At 35.4% G+C, this 22,119-nt stretch overlaps 4 protein-coding genes and 1 long non-coding RNA gene across 5 annotated transcripts in view; 1 reads left to right on the forward strand and 4 right to left on the reverse strand.

The window, feature by feature from the left end:
- Positions 1-721, reverse strand: part of LOC137657000 (pro-resilin-like) — a 913-nt gene extending 192 nt beyond the window's left edge. Inside the window, exons 1-2 of the mRNA XM_068391349.1 lie at positions 612-721; positions 1-171 (exon numbers count right to left, since the gene is read on the reverse strand). The exon at positions 1-171 is cut by the window's left edge and continues 192 nt beyond it. Coding sequence (XP_068247450.1) covers positions 1-171; positions 612-710 — 270 coding nt within the window. The 5' untranslated portion in view covers positions 711-721. The remainder of the gene's footprint in view (positions 172-611) is intronic.
- The window catches only part of LOC137657666 (uncharacterized), a 415,410-nt gene that overhangs the window by 38,904 nt on the left and 354,387 nt on the right, over positions 1-22,119 (forward strand). The gene's annotated exons all lie outside the window — the stretch shown is intronic.
- On the reverse strand, positions 5,791-6,753 carry LOC137657001 (pro-resilin-like). The gene is made up of 2 exons (XM_068391350.1): positions 6,644-6,753; positions 5,791-6,206 (listed from the first exon to the last, which is right to left on the reverse strand). The coding sequence occupies exons 1-2, from the start codon at positions 6,737-6,739 to the stop codon at positions 5,913-5,915; spliced, it is 390 nt and encodes a 129-aa protein (XP_068247451.1). The 5' UTR covers positions 6,740-6,753; the 3' UTR covers positions 5,791-5,912.
- LOC137657973 (pro-resilin-like) lies at positions 11,698-12,702 on the reverse strand. The gene is made up of 3 exons (XM_068392695.1): positions 12,691-12,702; positions 12,437-12,550; positions 11,698-11,991 (listed from the first exon to the last, which is right to left on the reverse strand). The coding sequence occupies exons 1-3, from the start codon at positions 12,700-12,702 to the stop codon at positions 11,698-11,700; spliced, it is 420 nt and encodes a 139-aa protein (XP_068248796.1).
- Positions 17,138-18,048, reverse strand: LOC137657002 (pro-resilin-like). Its single transcript, XM_068391351.1, has 2 exons — positions 17,939-18,048; positions 17,138-17,491 (listed from the first exon to the last, which is right to left on the reverse strand). The coding sequence occupies exons 1-2, from the start codon at positions 18,032-18,034 to the stop codon at positions 17,198-17,200; spliced, it is 390 nt and encodes a 129-aa protein (XP_068247452.1). The 5' UTR covers positions 18,035-18,048; the 3' UTR covers positions 17,138-17,197.

Here is a 22,119-nt window from a genome sequence, read left to right on the forward strand (position 1 = left end):
CTGGTAGCCGCCGAGGCGGTCGACGGTGTAGGTGACGATCTGTGTGCGGCCGTCAGGAAGGGCAATTCGGTATTGGCCGGTGGTGAGTTTGCCGTCCGAGTTGGATTCGTGTCCGAAGTCGAGTCCGCTGTCGTCATCCTTGACGGCGTAGCTGAAGTCGAATGGCATTCCCTGAGTAAGAGTGTTTATCGGATTAGTACTTAAGGCATGTGTACAATGTATGGTTTGCATCTTTAAAGGTTTAAAGGCCACTCACGAATAGAGACGCAAGGGACAATGACATTGCCCTAGTAAGCAAGACAATACCCTAGAGACTGACCATATTTATATGATCAGCGCCCAAGCCCCTCTCCATCCAAGCTGGGACAAGGGTCAGCCAGGTAATGGCTGCTGATGACTCAGCAGTTAGACCTATAGGCTTCCCCAGAACCCCCATTTTAGCTCACAAGGATGGTAAGGTTACAGTGACCAAAGGAATTAACGAGTTTGAGCGGGACTCGAACCCTAATCTGGCGATCACCAGTCAGGGACGTTACCACGTAGGCCACCACAATTGAGGTTAATCGTTGCATATACAGTATGTTCCATTATCAAATTTGAAGATTCATTACCTCATGAGTTTCGCTGGAAGCCGAGACTTGTGGAGCTCCGTACTCGTATCCGACTGAAGGCCTCTTATCCGGACGAGCCACTGCCACAGCGGCCATCATACACAGCAGTGCCACCTGCCGAAAAATATGAGTCACATAATTTATGATTTTAGTTTATTGTTGATTCCCGTTTTACTTAGAAATAGAGCATTTATCTACTCTTAAGAAATAAAAAAACAAACAATAATTAAATTTAATTCTCTAAAGAGATCAACTTGCCTTTGCGAACATTTCGTTGATGCTGTCGGAGTCGTTTGTGGTCTGAGAGGAAGAAACATCTCGTATTTATACTGATTTCTTCATTGTCAATCACCTGTCAGACCACTCACTGACAGAACCCGGTTCTTCTTCTGTTTTTTTTTTTTTTTTTTTTTTTTTTTTTTAATTCCCTCAAAATTAGGCCTTTTAAGATCAAAGGTAAAAAAGAATAATTGGGTTCTGACCTAGAAAAATATATGTGTCTCAGTGAGTGTTGTACTACGTGGCCATGGATACATAGATAAATACAAATATATGTATGTAGAATGTATGTATATACAGTATACACAAATATACTATATTTATAGTGCGTGCATATAATAAGTGTAAATATCTTTTACGATACTTATGTAAAAATGCAAGAACTTTTGGTTCCGTAATTGAGATATTGTAGTAAGTGACTTTTAACTTATAAAGTTTAGATTTGGCAAAGAATTTCGAACACTTTCATCCCAGCGACAATAGGCATATTTAAAAATGACGTTGCGAAAGAATGTTTTTGCAAAATTATTAAAATGTGACGCGATAAAGACATTACCACAAATTACCGACTGCAGTAAAAGATTGCAGGGTTTTTCTATCTTATATATATATATATATATATATATATATATATATATATATATGTATGTATGTATATGAATATGTGTGTGTATGTATACACAACTTTGTATATATACACAGTATATATATGTTCATACGTATATCAGCATCAACAGCCGTTACTAGTCCGGTGTAGAACAAAGGCCTTAGATATGTCCTTACACTTGCCTCTGTTTATGGTATTTTTCTGTGGCAGTCCATGCCTGCAAACTCTCTTTATGCTTGTCAATCTATCGTCTTCTCTTCCTTCCCCTGCTTCTTATACAATATCTAGGGACCCATTTTGTTATTCTTAGTTTCTATCTATTGTGTGTCATACTCATTATATGCCTTGCCCATATTCATTTCTTTTTCTTACATGCTGGTAGAATATCCTCTACTTTAGATTGCTCATGTATCCATGTTACTCTTTTTCTGTATCTTAGCGTTATTCCCATCATTATTTTTTCCATAGCTCTTGAGTTGTAACTAGCTTATGTTCTTAGGATTAATGAGGCTCCAAATTTCTGGTAAATAAGTTAATACTTGTAGGACCATCTCATTGAAACTTTCTTTTTAGAGAAAGTGGCATTTTAATTTTCCTAATCTCATTTTGTGTACCAAATGCTTTCCATCTTATGCTTATCCTTCTTTTAATTTATTTCGGTCTAGTATCCTGGAGAACCACTCACTGTCTGTCCTAAGTATATATATATATATATATATATATATATATATATATATATATATATATATATATATATATATATATATATATATATATATCAACACTCTTTAGAATCTCGTCCATAACTCTTATTTGTTGTCTCTGCATGTTCATTGAACATTATTATAGTTTTCCTCATATTCATTTTCCTTTCTCTATTTCTACTTTCTCTATTCAAAACTTCTATATCTTATGTAATTCCTCCCATAATTCACTAAAGAAAACCATGTCATCTGCAAATCTTAAGTAATATCAATTCCTACATTTTCCAATTGAAATTCTTTTATACTTTTTCTAGGTATGTTGCGAATAATTTAGGAGATTAGGGGTCTCCCTATCTAATTCCTTTCTCAATCTGAATTTTCTCACTATCTTTATGTAGTTCCTGTATAGATATCTTCAAGTTTTCTAACATTATCTTCTTTTATTTCTTGTTTTAGAAGGGGTTTCATTACTGATAATATTTTGACAATTAAAAGCTTTCTTGGAGTCTATGTCATACATATTAGTTTGTCATACTCTTGATTTTTCCACTTGCAGGATAATTATATGGATTTCGTGGGTAGTTATACTTTATATATATATATATATATATATATATATATATATATATATATATATATATATATATGTATGTATATATATATTTATGTATATATATATATATATATATATATATATATATATATATATATATATACTGTATATATATATACTACCCCAGTCTAAACCGAAAGTAAACAGTCTTTGCAAAATAAGTTTCCCTATTAACATGTTGAGGGCAATAAAACCTAGATGGCCGCAAATAGACATCAAAGTGGGCCTATAGCTAACATTCTTCGTATTATAAACCGTCTAATCTTCAAAATTACTCGAAATCTTAATATATCACATTACACACTCCATCTTATTATTATTATTATTATTATTATTATTATTATTATTATTATGATTATTTGCAAAGCTACAACCTTAGTTGGAAATGCAGGATGCTATAAGCCTAGGGGCTACAACAGGGAAAATAGCTCAGTGAGTAAAGGAAACAAGGAAAAATAGAAAATATTATGAATAATAACATTAGAATAAATATTTTCTAAATAAACTATAAAAACTTTAACAAAACAGGGGAAGAGAAATTAGATAGAATAGTGTGCCCGAGTGTACCCTCAAGTAAGAGAACTCTAACCCAAGACAGTAGAAGGCCATGGTACAGAGGCTATGGCACTGCCCAAGACTAGAGAACAATGGTTTGATTTTGGAGTGATCTTCTCCTTGAAGAGCTGCTTACCATAGCTAAAGAGTCTCTCCTACCCTTACCAAAAGGAATATGACCTCTGAACAATTACAGTGCAGTAGTTAACATTTTGAGAGAAGAATTGTTTGGTTATCTCAGTGTTGTCATGAGTATGAGGACAGAGAAGAATATATAAAGAATAGGCCAGACTATTCGGTATATGTGTAGGCAAAGAGAAAATGAACCGTAACCAGAGAGAAAGGACCAATGTAGTACTGTCTATCCAGTCAAAGACCCCATAACTCTCTTTGGGTAGAATACTCGCTAATGAACGTATGCAAATGAGGATGGTTCCTTTTGCATAAATGATCCCGTTCGTTTTACCAAATCGATTGCTGTATTCTAGAACTCTTCAAACCGCCATTTACATAAGTAATTGTGGCGTAGGAAGTCGCCTACATTAGTACTAAACGTTCATTCGTGACCAGAGGCCACTTTTCTAAGACCAAAACTAAAGCAACTTAGGGACCTAGTCGCTCCATAAAACGAACTGTCTTACGGAGCACTTTTGGAACTAGTGATGTCATTACCGTGTTTTTTCCATTACAAAAGTGGATGAAAATTTCACTGACTCTTTGGAACACGAAATGATGTTACATTTTTGTCACATCACAGGAAGTTACGTTTATTGGGACAAAGCATCATTGTTTATCAACATCTTTCTCAAATAATCATCTGCTTTTTGTTGATGAAGTAAACAGTTCCCTTGATGTGGAACGCAAAATTTAAACAAGAAACAGAGATAAATGGGACAGTAATACCACAATGACACTTGCATGATTTTTGTCCTCGCAATTTGCACGATGTATTACGATACATTGTGCAAAGACGTGCCATTTATGAGGTACGCAGTGAAGCATTGTTTGAGCTCTATTCATGCACTGCACCCACATATATTATAACGTTGTTTAAAGGTTAAAAAGTGTCTGGTTTCAGTTCCAGTTTCATCAGAATACATACCAGAACGTCAGCCGGGCAAGCCCAACTCCCCACTGTAGTACACAATGACAGCAGTGGCCTCCCCAGTAAAAAAGTTTAAACTCATGATGCCAGGCTGGGATTGATCTTCTGCCATGTGAATACTAGGCGAATACATTACCACTGTACAAGCGTGGAGTAAAGTTTGTGTTGGGATGAAGGTCTTAGAGTTATTTGGGGGAGGAGATATGGCGTGCGTTTGAGTGTCAACAGCTCTGAAAATGATGCAGACCTGAAGAAATTTCAGGTGTTGTCTACTCATGATGATGAAATTGACTCTACATAGTAATTATTAATTCATCCTTTTTTAATTTTAATCTGGTTACCCATATCTGAATTATAGTCTAGATAAAACAGACTGGTAGTAAGAATCTTTTGTTGCCTATCAACAGTGAAGATTGACCACATTTTCTGTTTCCCAATCTAATGTACTGTAAGTCGATTGATACCATAAAGAAACTAGAAAAGCACTCTGAGAGTGCAGACCTCTACCACGGCAGGTTATTTTTCGAAACCAGCTTGCCTTCAAATACGTAGGCTTATTTGAAATCTGTGTGACAACTATGTGAGAACTTTGGGTTAAGGTTAAGTTAATTCAGTTGACCTTTCGCTTGACATTGACCTTGACATTTGACCTAGGACTTTATTGAATCACTTCCACGTGTCAACATAACAATTAAATCATGAAAGTTTCATTATTCTATGCGTAAAATTGTGGCCAGGAAACAAACAAACAGACAAACGAGGGCCAGTGTATAATCTCCTAACTTCGTTGGCTGAGGTAAAAACTAATCCCGTCATGTTCTGGGTAACTGAAAATCACTGACATCTAAGGTTAAGTAACTTGAACTTGAAGAATGCTGTAGAGACATGGAAATTTTACATAAATATTTGTTGATGAATTTGATAACTTGCTTTAAATCGTTCACATATTTTGTATTACTTATTGTTAAAATTCAGTAGTCACCTAACTTCAATAGCTTTTCAGATCACATATGAGATATCCGCGCAAATAATAATAATAAGTAAATGTAAATACAGTATCTTGGTTCGTTGACAAAAACTCCTGAAAGTCGTTAAATTCTTGAATAAACAATTTCTTCTTTTCCACAACAATTCTTAATGTTGGACATATTACCATCGTCTGAATAGCTTCTCTCTCTCTCTCTCTCTCTCTCTCTCTCTCTCTCTCTCTCTCTCTCTCTCTCTCGCGTAATGGCTAATTACCAAACTAACAGGGAAAAAGGAAAAATAATACAGGAAATAATGCTTCAAAATTTTATTGTTTATCAAAGCATATTATGACTTTCATTTAATAAATAAGGCATAAATCATGAGATATAAATGAATAGAGGTAATTCTCATAACAAAGAGTAATTGGAGTAATTCATAAATAAAGAAATTGGGTCAGGTTTGAATTTCGTTACTGAGGAGCCCCATAGAGGGAGCTGGGCCTCTGAGGAGCTGGTGACGGAGCCGAATATTGTCTGTTGTCGGTCGACTTTGTTTCAGGGAATCTGGCCTCGCCCTCGTATTCGACCGTGGGCTGGTAGCCGCCGAGGCGGTCGACGGTGTAGGTGACGATCTGTGTGCGGCCGTCGGGAAGGGCAATCCGGTATTGTCCGGTGGTGAGTTTTCCGTCCGAGTTGGATTCGTGGCCGAAGTCGAGTCCGCTGTCGTCATCCTTGACGGCGTAGCTGAAGTCGAATGGCATTCCCTGAGGCGCAGAGGGTTAATAGGATTAGTACTTTAGGCATGTGTATAACTATGGTTTGCATCTTCAAAGGTTTTAAGTCCACTCATGAGAGGCATGGGGCAGTGTCATTGCCTAGCAAGCAAGACAATGCCCTAGAGACTGACCATATATTTATGATCAGTGCCCAAGCCCTCTCTCCTTCCAAGCTGGGACCAGGGACGGCCAGGCAATGGCTGCTGATGACTTAGCAGTTAGGACTATAGGCTTCCCCAAACCCCCCATCCTTAGCTCAAAAGGATGGTGAGGTTACAGTGACCAAAAGAACTAACAAGTTTGAGCAGGACTAAAACCCTAGTCTGGCAATCACCAGTCAGGGACGTTACCACATAGACCTCCACAAGTGAGGTTAATCATTGAATATACAGTATGTTCCATTATCAAATCTGAAGCTTCATTACCTCATGCGTTTCGCTGGAAGCCGAGACTTGTGGAGCTCCGTACTCGTATCCGACTGAAGGCCTCTTATCCGGACGAGCCACGGCTACAGCGGCCATCAAACACGGCAGTGCCACCTGTCGAAAAATATAAGTCACATTATCTGTGATTTAATGTTATCATTGATTCCCGTTTTACTTAGAAATCGAATATTTATTTTAGGAAATGTAAACCAAATATAAAGAAACTAATTGTCTAAAAGGATCAACTTGCCTTTGCGAACATTTCGTTGATGCTCTTGGAGTCGTTTGTGGTTTGAGAGGAAGAAACACCTCTTATTTATACTGACGTCTTCAATGTCAGTCACCTGTCAGAACACTCACCGACAGAACCCGGTTTCTTTTCTTTTTTTTTGTTTTTCGATTTCCTTGAAATTTGGTCCTTTTAAGATCAAAGGTTAAAAAAGAATAATTTGGTTCTGACCTAGAAAAATAAATGGTCGTCAGGGATTGTTGTACTACGTGGCCATGGACACGGATAGATGCAATCATATGTATGTATATACAGTACTCATATACTGTATATATTTAAAGTATGCATATAATATGTGTAAATTGTATACATTTTGCGATATTTATGTATAATTCCATGAACTTTGCGTCTTTGCATATAAATAAGTAATACTGTTGGTTCCATAATTGATATATTGTATTAAGTAACTATTAACTTTTAATTAATTTACTGTTCAGATTTGGCAAAGAATTTCGAACACTTTCATTCCCGGCATCTTTAGAAATGACCTTGCGAAAGAGCGTGTTTGCAAAAATGTTAAAATCCAACACAAAGTCATTACTATAAATTACCGACTGTAGTAAAAAGATTGCAGTGTTGTTCCTTCTTATATATATATATATATATATATATATATATATATATATATATATATATATATATATATATATATATATATCATCATAATTTTCAGCTGTTACTAGTCCACGGCAGAACAAAGGCGTCAGACACGTCCCCCCACTTGCGTCTGTTTATTGTCTTTCTGTGCTAATCAACGCCCACAAACTTTCTTAGTTTTCAATCTATCGTCTTCTCTTCCTTCCCCTGCTTCTTATGGAATCGCTAGGCACCCATTCTTTTATTTTTAGTGCCCATCTATTATCAGTGATTCTCATTACATGTCCTGCTCATGTCCATTTTTTATCTTACATGTTGTTAGACTATCCTCAACTTTATTTTGTTCACGTATTCATATTGCTCTTTTTCTGTCTCTTAGTGTTATTCTCATTATTTATTCTTTCCATAGCTCTTTGAGCTGTAAGTAGCTTATGTTTTTAAGGTTTTAGTAAGGCTCCAAGTTTCTGATACATAAGTTAATACTTAGAGGACCATCTCATTAAATACTTCTTTTTAGAGAAAGTGGTATTTTACTTTTCCTAACTTCATTTCGTTTACCAAATGCTCTCCATCCCATGCTTATCCTTCTTTTGATTTCAGTCTCGTGTCCTTGAGGAAACACTTACTGTCTGTCCTATACATGTATAGCATATTCATTAACAATTTCTAGAGTCTCGTCTTGTAACTCTTATTTGTTGTCTCTGCATTTTCATTGAACATTTTCATTGTTTACCCATATTTATTTTCAGCCCTACATTTCTGCTTTCTCTATTAAAATCTTCTATCATCTTTTGTCATTTTTACCATGATTCACTAAACACAACTATTTGTTCCACAAATTTTAAGTTGTTGAGGTATTATCCATTAATATTAATTTCTACATTTTTCCTATCTAAATTCGTATGAACTTCTTCAAGGCCTGCTGTGAATAATTTAGGGGAGATAGAGAGTCCCTATCGAACTACTTTCTCAATCGGAATTTTCTCACTATCTTTGTGTAGTTTTTCTGTACTTCCTGTAAAATATCTTCAAATTTTCTAACATAGGAGTCTTCTATTCCTTGTTTATGAATGGGTTTCATTACTGCTGAAATTCTGACAGAATCAAAAGCTTTCTTACAGTTTATGAATGTTATACATAATATGTTGTCATAAGTTGTTGATTTTTCCAATAACTGGTTAATTATATGCATATGATGAGTAGTTGAACACTCACTTATGCTTGATGTATGTATATATATATATATATATATATATATATATATATATATTTATATATATATATATACATATATATATATGTATGTATATATATATACATATATATATATATATATATATATATATTTATATATATATATATATATATATATATATATATATACTGTATATATATATGTGTGTGTATATATATATATAAATATATATATATATATATATATATATATATATGTATTTATATATAAATATATATATATATATATGTATTTATATATAAATATATGTATATATATATATATATATATATATATATGTACATATATATTATACATAAATATTATACATATATAATATAATATATATATATATATATATATATATATATATATACATATATGTACATTTATATATATGTATATATATAAATATATATATATATATAAACATATATATATATATATATATATATATATATATATATATATGTATGTATGTATGTATATTCACACACTACCCCAGTATAAACCGGAAATATATACACAGTATTAGCTAAATAAGTTTCCTTATCAATGTAATGGGAGCAATAAAACCTAGAGGGCCACAAGTAGGCTTTAAAGTAGGCCCATAGCTAACAATCTTCGTATTGTAAGCCGTTTAATCTTCAAAACTACTCGAAATCCGGAATATCAGATTACACTCTCCATCCTTTGCCAAGAGCAAGTTCATCAGGTTAATTACCTAATCTAAGGTCCGCATTTTGAACACCATCATCTCTAACTTGGGGTCGAATACTCGCTAATGAACGATTGGAAATGAGGATGACCCCTTTTGCATAAATGCCACCGTTCGTTTTACCAAATCAATTACTGTATTCTAGCACTCTTCAAACCATCATCTACATAAGAAATTGAGGCGTAGGAAGTCGCCTACATCAGTACTAAACGTTCCTTTCGTAACCAGAAGCCAATTTTCTAAGACCAAAACTAAAGCAATCTAGTTAGCTAGTCGCTCCGAAAAACGAACACTTTTGGAACTAGTGTCATTGCCGTCTGTTTCCCAACACAAAAATCGATGGCAATTTCAATGGCGCCTTGGAAGACAAAATAATGAAAAAATTTGTTACATCACAGGAAGTTAAGTTTATTGGGACAAAGCATCACTGCTTATGGACGTGTCACTCTAGTAATCATCTTCGCTTTAATGAAGGTAACTAGTTCCCTCTATGTAGAACGCAAAATTTAAACAAGGAACAAAGATAAATCTGACAGTAATACCACAATGACACTTGCATGATTTTTGTCCTCGCAATTTGCACGATGTATTGCGATACATTTTGGAAAGACGTGCCATTTATGAAGTACGCAGTGAAGCATTGTTTGATCTCTATACGTGCACTGCACCCACATAAGTTATAACGTCATTGAAAGGTTAAAAGGTGTCTTGATTTCAGTTCCAGTTTCATCAGAATACATACCAGAACGTCAGGCGGGCAAGCCCAACTCCCCACTGTGGTACCCAATGACAGCAGTGGCCTCCCCAGTAAAAAAATTTAAACTCACGGTCCCTGACCGGGATCGATCTTCTGCCATATGAATACTAGGCGAACACATTACCACTGTACAAGCGTGGAGTAAAGTTTGTGTTGGGATGAAGGTCCTAGAGTTATTTGGGGAGGAGATATGGCGTGCGTTTGAGTGTCAACATTCCTGAAAATGATGTAGAACTGAACAAAGTTCAGTTGTTGTCTACTCATGATGATGAAATTGACTTGATATTAGTATTTATTAGTTTATCCTTTTTTAACTTTAAACTTTGAACTGGTTACCCATATCTGAATTATAGTCAAGATAAAACAGACTGGTAGTAAGAATCTTTTGTGGCCTATCAACAGTGAAGATTGACCACATTTTCTGTTCCCCAATCTAATGTAGGTCGATTGATACCCTAAAGAAACTAGAAAAGCACTCTGAGAGTGCAGACCTCTACCATGGCAGGTTATTTTTCGAAACCAGCTTGCCTTCAAATACGTAGGCTTATTTGAAATATGTGTGACAACTATGTGAGAACTTTGGGTTAAGGTTAGGTTTAATTCAGTTGACTTTTTCCTTGACCTTAGCCTTGACCTTTGACCTAGGACTTTATTGAATCACTTCCACGTGTCAACATAACAATTAATCCATAAAAGTGTCAGTACTCTATGCGTAACATTGTGGCCAGGAAACAAACAAACAGACAAACAAGGGCGAGAGCATAACCTCCTCCCAAGTTCGTTGGCTGAGGTAAAAACTAATCTCTTCATGTTCTGGGTAACTGAAAATCACTGATACCTGAAGAAGAGTAACTTGAACTCTAACCAATGCTGTAGCGATATGGAGATTTTGCTTAAATATTTATTGATGAATTTGATAACTAGCTTTAAAACTTTCACATATTTTGAATTCTCAAAATTCATATTTTTTGTATTACATATTCTTAAAATACAGGTAGCTACCAACCTAACTTCGGTAGCTTTTCAGATCACAAATAAGATGTCTGCACAATTAGTATTAAGTTAACGTAAATACAGAATCTGTGTTTGTTAACAAAAATTTCTGACATTCTATAATTCTTCTTCTTAAATAAGTAAGATTTTAATTCCAAACACAATTCTTAATATTGGACATCATACCATCCCCCCCCCTCTCTCTCTCTCTCTCTCTCTCTCTCTCTCTCTCTCTCTCTCTCTCTCTCTCTCTCTCTCTCTGTCTTTTAATTGCCAATTACCGAACTAACAGAGAAAATGAAAAAATTTCAAGAAATAATGCTTCAAAATTTTATTGTTTATCAAAACATATTATGACTCATTTAATAAATAAATCATGAAACATAAATGAATAGAGGTAATTCTCACAAGAAAGATTAATTGGAGTAATTTATAAATATAGAAATTCGGTCAGGTTCGAAGTTCGTTATTGAGGAGCCCCGTAAAGGGAGCTGGGCCTCTGAGAAGCTGGTGACGGAGCCGAATATTGTCTGTTGTCGGTCGACTTTGTCTCGGGGAATCGGGCCTCGCCCTCGTATTCGACCGTGGGCTGGTATCCGCCGAGGTGGTCGACGGTGTAGGTGACGATCTGTGTGCGGCCGTCGGGAAGGGCAATCCGGTATTGGCCGGTGGTGAGTTTACCGTCCGAGTTGGATTCGTGGCCGAAGTCGAGTCCGCTGTTGTCATCCTTGACGGCGTAGCTGAAGTCGAATGGCATTCCCTGAGTAAGAGAGAGTGTTCATCGGATTAGTACTTAAGGCATGTGTACAACTGTATGGTTTTTTATCTTTAAAGGTTTAAAATCCACTCATGAGAGGCATGGGGCAGTGTCATTGCCCTAGCAAGCAAGACAATGCCCTAGAGACTGACCATATTTTTATGATGAGCGCCCAAGCCCCCTCTCCTTCCAAGCTGGGACCAGGGACGGCCAGGCAATTACTGCTGATGACTTAACAGTTAGGACTACAGGCTCCCCCAAACCCAAGATCCTTAGCTCACAAGGATAGTGAGGAGTACAGCGACCAAAGGAACTAACGATTTTGAGCGGGACTCGAACTCCAGTCTGGCAATGACCAGTCAGGGGTTTTACCGCATAGACCGTCACAATTGAGGTTAATCATTGCATATACAGTATTGTACCATTATCAAATCTGAAGCTTCATTACCTCATGCGTTTCGCTGGAAGCCGAGACTTGTGGAGCTCCGTACTCGTATCCGACTGAAGGCCTCTTATCCGGACGAGCCACCGCCACAGCGGCCATCAAACACAGCAGTGTCACCTGTCGAAAAATATAAATCATAATCTATGATTATAGTTTATCGTTGATTCCCGTTTTACTTAGAAATAGATCATTTATCTACTCTTAAGAAATATAAACCAAACAATAATGAAAGTAATTCTCTAAAGAGATCAACTTGCCTTTGCGAACATTTCGTTGATGCTGTCGGAATCGTTTGTGGTCTGAGAGGAAGAAACATCTCGTATTTATACTGACGTCTTCAATGTCAATCACCTGTCAGACCACTCACTGAAAGTACCCGGTTTTATTTTTTCGATTTCCACAAAATTAGGTCCTTTTAAGATCAAAGGTAAAAAAGAATACTTTGGTTTTGACCTAGAAAAATAAATGGTCGTCAGGGATTGCTGTACTACGTGGCTATGGACACAGATAAATACAACCATATGTATGTATATACAGTATTCATATACTGTATATATTTAAAGTATGCATGTAATACGTGTAAATTGTATATATTTTGCGATATTTATGTATAATTCCTTGAACTTTGCTTCTTTGCATATAAATAGGTAATACTGTTGGTTCCATAATTGAGATATTGTAGTAAGTAACTATTAACTTTTAACATATTTACTGTTCAGATTTGGCAAAGAATTTCGAACACTTTCATTCCCGGCATCTTTAGAAATGACCTTGCGAAAGAGTGTGTTGGCAAAAATGTTAAAATCCAACACAATAAAGTCATTACTATAAATTACCGGCTGCAGTAAAAAGATTGCAGGGTTGTTCCTATATATATATATATATATATATATATATATATATATATATATATATATATATATATATATATATATGTTATCATCATTTTCAGCTGTTACTAGTCCACGGCAGAACAAAGGCCTCAGACACGTCCTCCCACTTGCGTCTGTTTATTGTCTTTCTGTGCTAGTCAACGCCCACAAACTTTCTTAGTTCATCAATCTATCGTCTTCTCTTCCTTCCCCTGCTTCTTATACAATCGCTAGGCACCCATTCTTTTATTCTTAGTGTCCATCTATTATCAGTTATTCTGATAACATGTCCTGCCCATGTTCATTTTTTTTCTTACATGTTGTTAGAATATCCTCAACTTTATTTTGTTCACGTATCCATGTTGCTCTTTTTTCTGTCTCTTAGTGTTATTCTCATCATTTATTCTTTACATAGCTCTTTGAGCTGTAAGTAGCTTATGTTTTTAAGGTTTTAGTAAGGCTCCAAGTTTCTGATACATAAGTTGATACTGGGAGGACCATCTCATTAAATACTTCTTTTTAGAGAAAGTGGTATTTAACTTTTCATAACCTCATTTCGTTTACAAAAGGTTCTCCATTCTATGCTTATCGTTCTTTTGATTTCAGTGTCGTGTCCTTGGGAAACACTTACTGTGTGTCCTATTCATATATAGTAAATTCATTAACAATTTCTAGAAGCTCGTCCATAACTCTTATTTGCTGTCTGCATTTTCATTGAATATTTTCATAGTTTTACCCATATTTATTTTCAGTCCTACATTTCTGGTTTATCTATTCAAATCTATTATCTTTTGTAATTTTTTCCTTGGTTCACTAAACACAACTATTTGTTCCACAAATTTTAAGTTGTTGAGGTATTATCCATTAATATTAATTCCTTCATTTTTCCTGTCTAAATTCGTATGAACCTCTTTAAGGCCTGCTTTGAATAATTTATGAGAGATAGGGTCTCCCTATCGAACTCCTTTCTCAAATGGAATTTTCTCACTATCTTTATGTAGTTTTTCTGTACTTCCTGTAAAATATGTTTAAGTTTTCTAACATGAAATTCTTCTCTTCCTTGTTTCTGGATGGGTTTCATTACTGCTGATATTTTGACAGAATCAAAAGCCTTCTTACAGTTTATGAATGTTATACATAGTATTTTGTCATAAGCTGTTGATTTTTTTCAATAACTGGTTGATTATATGCATATGATGAGTGGTTGAACTTATGCTTTATATATATATATATATGTATATATATAAATGTATAAATATATATATACATATATATATATTATATATATATACATATATAATATATATATATAAACTATATATATATATATATATATATATATATTATATATATAAACTATATATATATATATATTATATATATATACATATATATACATATATATATATATATATATATATATATATATATATATATATATATATATATACACATTCACACACACTACCCCTGCATAAACCGGAAATACACAGTATTAGCAAAATAAGTTTCCTTATCAATATAATGGGAGCAATAAAACCTAGAGGGCCATAAATAGACTTCAAAGTAGACCCATAGCTAACAAGCTTTGTATTGTAAATGATTATTCTTCAAAACTACTCGAAATCTGCCAGTTTGAGATTACACTCTCCATCCTTTGCCAAGAGCAAGTTTAGCAGGTTAATATCATAATCCAAGGCCCGCATTTTGAACATTATCATCTCTTACTTGGGATCAAGTTGCATAATGAACGTATGCAAATGAGGATGACCCCTTTTGCATAAATGCCACCGTTCGTTTTACCAAATCGATTGCTGTATTCTAGCACTCTTCAAACCATCATCTACATAAGTAATTGTGGCGTAGGAAGTCGCCTACATCAGTACTAAAGGTTCCTTTCGTAACCAGAAGCCAATTTTTTAAGACCAAAACTAAAGCAACTTAGGGACCTAGTCGCTCCATAAAACGAAATGTCTTACGGAATTCTTTTGGAACTAGTGACGTCAGTACCGTGTTTTTCCCATTACAAAAGTGGATGAAAATTTCACTGACTCTTTAGAACACGAAATGGTAATACATTTTTGTCACATCATAGGAAGTTACGTTTATTGGGACAAAGCATCACTGTTTATCGACGTCATCCTTGAATAATCATCTGCTTTGCGTTAATGAAGTAAACAGTTCCCTTGATGTGGAACGCAAAATATAAACAAGGAACAAAGATAAACGGGACAGTAAAGCCATTTTGACTCTTGCACGATTTTTGTCCTCGCAATTTGCACGATGTATTGCGATACATTGTGGAAAGACGTGCCATTTATGAGGTACGCAGTGAAGCAATGTTTGAGCTGTTTTCATGCACTGCATCCACGTATATTATAACGTCATTGAAAGGTTAAAAGGTGTCTGGTTTCAGTTCCAGTTTCATCCGAATAGATACCAGAAGGTCAGCCGGGCAAGCCCAATCCTCCACTGTGGTCCCCAATGACAGCAGTGGCTTCCCCAGTAAAAATCCTAAACTTATGGTCTCGTGCTGGGATCGATCTGCTGCCATATGAATACTGGGCGACCACATTACCACTGTACAAGCCAGGAGAAAAGTTTGTGTTTGGGTTGAAGGTCCTAGAGTTATTTGGGGAGGAGATTTGACCTGGGTTAGACAGAGTGTCAACAGATAGTCCTGAAAATGATGCAGAACTGAAGAAATTCCGTTGTTGTCTACTCATGATGATGAAATTGACTCTACATAGAAATTATTAATTCATACTTTTTTAATTTTAAACTTTGAACTGGTTATCCATATCTGAATTATAGTCAAGGTAAAACACACTGGTAGTAAGAATCTTTTGTGGGCTATTAACAGTGAAGATTGACCACATTTTCTGTTTCCTAATCTAATGTAGGTCGATTGATACCATAAAGAAACTAGAAAAGCACTCTGAGAGTGCAGACCTATACCACGGCAGGTTATTTTTCGAAACCAACTTGCCTTCAAATACGTAGGCTTATTTTAAATCTGTATGACAACCATGTGTGAACTTTTGGTTAAGGTTAGAGTTATTTCATTTGACCTTTTGTTCGTTATTGACCTTGACCTTTTACCTAGGATTATCAAAATTGAATCACATCCATGTGTCAACATAGCAATTAATCCATGAAAGTTTCAGTACTTTATGCGTAACATTGTGGCCAGAAAACAAACACACACAAACAAGGGCGAGAGTATAACCTCCTCCCAACATCGTTGGCTGAGGTAAAAACTAATCTCTTCATGTTCTGGGTAACTGAAAATCACTGACATCTAAGGCAAAGTAACTTGAATATGAAGGAATGCTGTAGAGACAGGGAAATTTTGTATAGATATTTGTTGATGATTTTGATAACTAGTTTTAAAACGTTCATAAATTTTGTATTACTTCTTAAAATTCGGGTAGCAACCCACCTAACTTCGATAGCTTTTAAGATCACATATGAGATGTCCGCACAATTAGTATTAGGTAAACCTAAATACAGAATCTTGGTTTGTTAACAAAAATTTATGAAATTCTTTAATTCTTCTTAAATAAGTAAGATTTTAATTCCAATCACAATTCTTAACATTGGACATCATACCATCCTCTCTCTCTCTCTCTCTCTCTCTCTCTCTCTCTCTCTCTCTCTCTCTCTCTCTCTCTCTCTCTCTGTAATGACCAGTTACCGTACTAACAGAAAAAAAGGAAAAGACACAGAGGAAATAATGCTTCAAAATATTTATTGTTTATCAAAACATATTATGACTTTCATTTAATAAATAATGCATAAATCATGAAATATAAATGAAGAGGTAATTCTCACAAGAAAGAGTAATTGGAGTAATTCATAAATAAAGGAATTGGGTCAGGTTTGAAGTTCGTTACTGAGGAGCCCCGTAGAGGGAGCTGGGCCTTTGAGGAGCTGGTGACGGAGCCGAGTATTGTCTGTTGTCGGTCGACTTTGTCTCGGGGAATCTGGCCTCGCCCTCGTATTCGACTGTGGGCTGGTATCCGCCGAGGCGGTCGACGGTGTAGGTGACGATCTGTGTGCGGCCGTCGGGAAGGGCAATCCGGTATTGGCCGGTGGTGAGTTTGCCGTCCGAGTTGGATTCGTGGCCGAAGTCGAGTCCGCTGTCGTCATCCTTGACGGCGTAGCTGAAGTCGAATGGCATTCCCTGAGGGGCAGAGGGTTAATAGGATTAGTACTTTAGGCATGTGTATAACTGTATGGTTTGCATCTTTAAAGGTTTAAAGGCCATTCATGAATACAGAGGCAAGGAACAGTGACACTTCCCTAGCAAGCAGGACAATGCCCCAGAGACTGACCATATATTTATATGATCAGCACTCAAGCCTCTCTCCACCCAAGTTAGGATGAAAGAGGGTAAGACAATGGCTGCTGATGACTCCGCAGTTAGACCTAAAGGCTCCCCCACAACCCCCATTGTTAGCTCACAATGATGGTGAGGTTACAGCGACTAAAGGAACTAACGAGCTTGAGTGGGACTTGAACCCCATTCTGGCAATCACCAATCAGGGACGTTACCACATAGACCTCCACAATTGAGGTTAATCATTGCATATACAGTATTGTACCATTATCAAATCTGAAGCTTCATTACCTCATGCGTTTCGCTGGAAGCCGAGACTTGTGGAGCTCCGTATTCGTATCCGACTGAAGGCCTCTTATCCGGACGAGCCACTGCCATAGCGGCCATCAAACACAGCAGTATCACCTGTTGAAAAATATTAGTCACATAATTTATGATTTTGGTTTATCGTTGATTCCCGTTTTACTTAAAAATATCTCATTTATCTACTCTTAAGAAATATAAACCAAACAATAATGAAAGTAATTCTCTAAAGAGATCAGCTTGCCTTTGCGAACATTTCGTTGATGCTGTCGGCGTCGTTTGTGGTTTGAGAGGAAGAAACATCTCTTATTTATACTGACTTCTTCAATGTCAATCACCCGCCAGACCACTCACTGACAGAACCCGGTTCTTCTTCTGTTTTTTTTTCGATTGCCTCAAAATTAGGTCCTTTTAAGATCAAAGGTAAAAAAAAGAATAATTGGGTTCTGACCTAGAAAAATATATGTGTCTCAGTGAGTGTTGTACTACGTGGCCATGGATACATAGATAAATACAAATATATGTATGTAGAATGTATGTATATACAGTATATACAAATATACTGTATATATAGTGCGTGTATATAATAAGTGTAAATATCCTTTACGATACTTATACCTAAATGCAAGAACTTGACGTCTTGATGTAAATAAGCAATACTTTTGGTTCCGTAATTGAGATATTGTAGTAAGTAACTTTTAACTTATAAAGTTTAGATTTGGCAAAGAATTTCGAACACTTTCATCCCAGGGACAATAGGCATATTTAAAAATCATGTTGCGAAAGAATGTTTTTGCAAAATTATTAAAATGTGACGTGATAAAGACCTTACCACAAATTACCGACTGCAGTAAAAGATTGCAGGGTTTTCCTATCTTATATATATATATATATATATATATATATATATATATATATATATATATATATATATATATATATATATGTATATGAATATGTGTGTATGTATACACAAGCATGTATATATACACAGTATATATATGTACATACGTATATCAGCATCAAAAGCCGTTACTAGTCCGATGTAGAACAAAGGCCTTAGATATGTCCTTACACTTGCCTCTGTTTATGGTAGTTTTCTGTGGCAGTCCATGCCCGCAAACTCTCTTTAGGTTTGTCAATCTATCGTCTTCTCTTCCTTCCCCTGCTTCTTATACAATCTCAAGGGACCAATTTTGTTATTCTTAGCTTCTATCTATTGTGTGTCATACTCATTATATGCCATGCCCTTGTTCATTTCTTTTTCTTACATGCTGGTAGAATATCCTCTACTTTAGATTGCTCATGTATCCATGTTACTCTTTTTCTGTATCTTAGCATTATTCCCATCATTATTTTTTCCATAGCTCTTGAGTTGTAACTAGCTTATGTTCTTAGGATTAATGAGGCTCCAAATTTCTGGTAAATAAGTTAATACTGGTATGACCATCTCATTCAAACTTTCTTTTAAGAGAAAGTGACATTTTAATTTTCCTAATCTTATTTTGTGTACCAAATGCTTTCCATCTTATGCTTATCCTTCTTTTAATTTATTTCGGTCTAGTATCCTGGAGAACCACTCACTGTCTGTCTTAAGTATATATATATATATATATATATATATATATATATATATATATATATATATATAATTATATATATATACATATATATATATATGTATATATATATATATATATATATATATATATATATATATATATTATTTATATTTATGAACTCTTTAGAGTCTCGTCCATAACTCTTATTTGTTGTCTCTGCATGTTCACTGAACATTATTATAGTTTTCCTCATATTTATTTTCCTTTCTCTATTTGTACTTTCTCTATTCAAAACTTCTATATCTTATGTAATTCCTCCCATAATTCACTAAACAAAACCATGTCATCTGCAAATAATAAGTAATATTAATTCTTACATTTTCCAATTGAAATTCTTTTAAACTTTTTCTAGGTATGTTGCGAATAATTTAGGAGATTAGGGGTCTCCCTATCTAAATCCTTTCTCAATCTGAATTTTCTCACTATTTTTATGTAGTTCCTCTATAGATATCTTCAAGTTTTCTAACATTAGCTTCTTTTATTTCTTGTTTTAGAAGGGGTTTCATTACTGATAATATTTTGACAGAATTAAAAGCTTTCTTGGAGTCTATGTCATACATATTAGTTTGTCATACTCTAAGTTTTCCACTTGCAGGATAATTATATGGATTTCGTGGGTAATTATACTTTATATATATATATATATATATATATATATATATATATATATATATATATATATATATATATATACTACCCCAGTCTAAACCGAAAGTACACAGTCTGTGCAAAATAAGTCTCCCTATCAACATGTTGAGGGCAATAAAACCTAGAGGGCCGCAAATAGACTTTAAAGTAAGCCCATAGCTAACAATCTTCGTATTGTAAACCGTTTAATCTTCAAAAGTACTCGAAATCTTAATGTATAAGATTACACACCCCATCTTATTATTATTATTATTATTATTATTATTATTTGCTAAGCTACAACCCTAGTTGGAAAAGCAGAATGCTATAAGCCCAGGGGCTCCAACAGGAAAAATAGCTCAGTGAGGAAAGGAGACAAGGAAAAATAGAAAATATGAACAATAACATTAGAATAAATATTTTCTAAATAAACTATAAATTATTTAACAAAACAGGGGGAAGAGAAATTAGATAGAATAGTGTGCCCGAGTGTACCCTCAAGTAAGAGAACTCTAACCCAAGACAGTAGAAGGCCATGGTACAGAGGCTATGGCACTACCCAAGACTAGACAAGAATGGTTTGATTTTGGAGTGTCCTTCTCCTAGAAGAGCTGCTTACCATAGCTAAAGAATCTCTCCTACCCTTACCAAGAGGAATGTGACCAATGAACAATTACAGTGCAGTAGTTAACCTCTTTAGAGAAGAATTGTTTGGTAATCTCAGTGTTGTCAGGAGTATGAGGACAGAGAAGAATATATAAAGAATAGGCCAGACTATTCGGTGTATGTGTAGGCAAAGAGAAAATGAACTGTAACCAGAGAGAAAGGACCAATGTAGTACTGTCTATCCAGTCAAAGACCCCATAACTCTCTTTGGGTAGAATACTCGCTAATGAACGTATGCAATTGAGGATGGTTCCTTTTGCATAAATGATCCCGTTCGTTTTACCAAATCGATTGCTGTATTCTAGAACTCTTCAAACCATCATCTACATAAGTAATTGTGGCGTAGGAAGTCGCCTACATTAGTACTAAACGTTCCTTCGTGACCAGAGGCCAATTTTCCATGACCAAAACTAAAGCAACTTAGGGACCTAGTCGCTCCATAAAACTAACTGTCTTACGGAGCACTTTTGGAACTAGTGATGTCAGTACCGCGTTTTTCCCATCATAAAAGTGGATGAAAATTTCACTGACTCTTTGGAACACGAAATGATGTTACATTTTTGTCACATCACAGGAAGTTACGTTTATTGGGACAAAGCATCATTGTTTATCAACATCTTTCTCAAATAATCATCTGTTTTTTGTTAATGAAGTAAACAGTTCCCTTGATGTGGAACGCAAAATTTAAATAAGGAACAAAGATAAATGGGAGAGTAATACCACCATGACACTTGCATGATTTTTGTCCTCGCAATTTGCACGATGTAGCACGATACATCGTGGAAAGACGTGCTACATATGAGGTACACAGTGAAGCATTGTTTGAGCTGTATTCATGCACTGTACTCTTATATAATATAACGTTGTTTAAAGGTTAAAAGGTGTCTGGTTTCAGTTCCAGTTTCTTCAGAATACACACCAGACCGTCAGCCGGGCAATCCCAACCCCCAAACCCCCCCCCCCCCCACCTGTGGTACCCAATGACAACAGTGGCTTCCCCAGTAAAATACTTAAACTCATAGTCCTGAGCTGGGATTGATCTGCTGCCATGTGAATACTAGGCAAACACGTTACCACTGTACTAGCCAGGAGTAAAGTTTGTGTTGGGATGAAGGTCCTAGATTTATTTGGGGAGGAGATATGGCCTGCGTTTGAGTGTCAACAGTCCTGAAAATGATGCAGAACTGAACAAAGTTCCGTTGTTGGCTACTAATGCTGATGAAATTGACTCGATATTAGTAATTATTAGTTCAT

This window comes from Palaemon carinicauda, chromosome 18, assembly GCF_036898095.1.
Source record: "Palaemon carinicauda isolate YSFRI2023 chromosome 18, ASM3689809v2, whole genome shotgun sequence".
Lineage (NCBI taxonomy): Eukaryota > Metazoa > Arthropoda > Malacostraca > Decapoda > Palaemonidae > Palaemon > Palaemon carinicauda.

Coding starts and splice junctions, on each gene's coding strand:
- LOC137657001 (XM_068391350.1), bottom strand. CDS start 6,739: ATGGCCGCTGTAGCCGTGGCTCGTCCGGATAAGAGGCCTTCAGTCGGA. Junction 6,207..6,643: donor CTTCCAGCGAAACGCATGAG/GTAATGAAGCTT, acceptor TCTGCGCCTCAG/GGAATGCCATTCGACTTCAG.
- LOC137657973 (XM_068392695.1), bottom strand. Junction 11,992..12,436: donor CTTCCAGCGAAACGCATGAG/GTAATGAAGCTT, acceptor TCTCTTACTCAG/GGAATGCCATTCGACTTCAG.
- LOC137657002 (XM_068391351.1), bottom strand. CDS start 18,034: ATGGCCGCTATGGCAGTGGCTCGTCCGGATAAGAGGCCTTCAGTCGGA. Junction 17,492..17,938: donor CTTCCAGCGAAACGCATGAG/GTAATGAAGCTT, acceptor TCTGCCCCTCAG/GGAATGCCATTCGACTTCAG.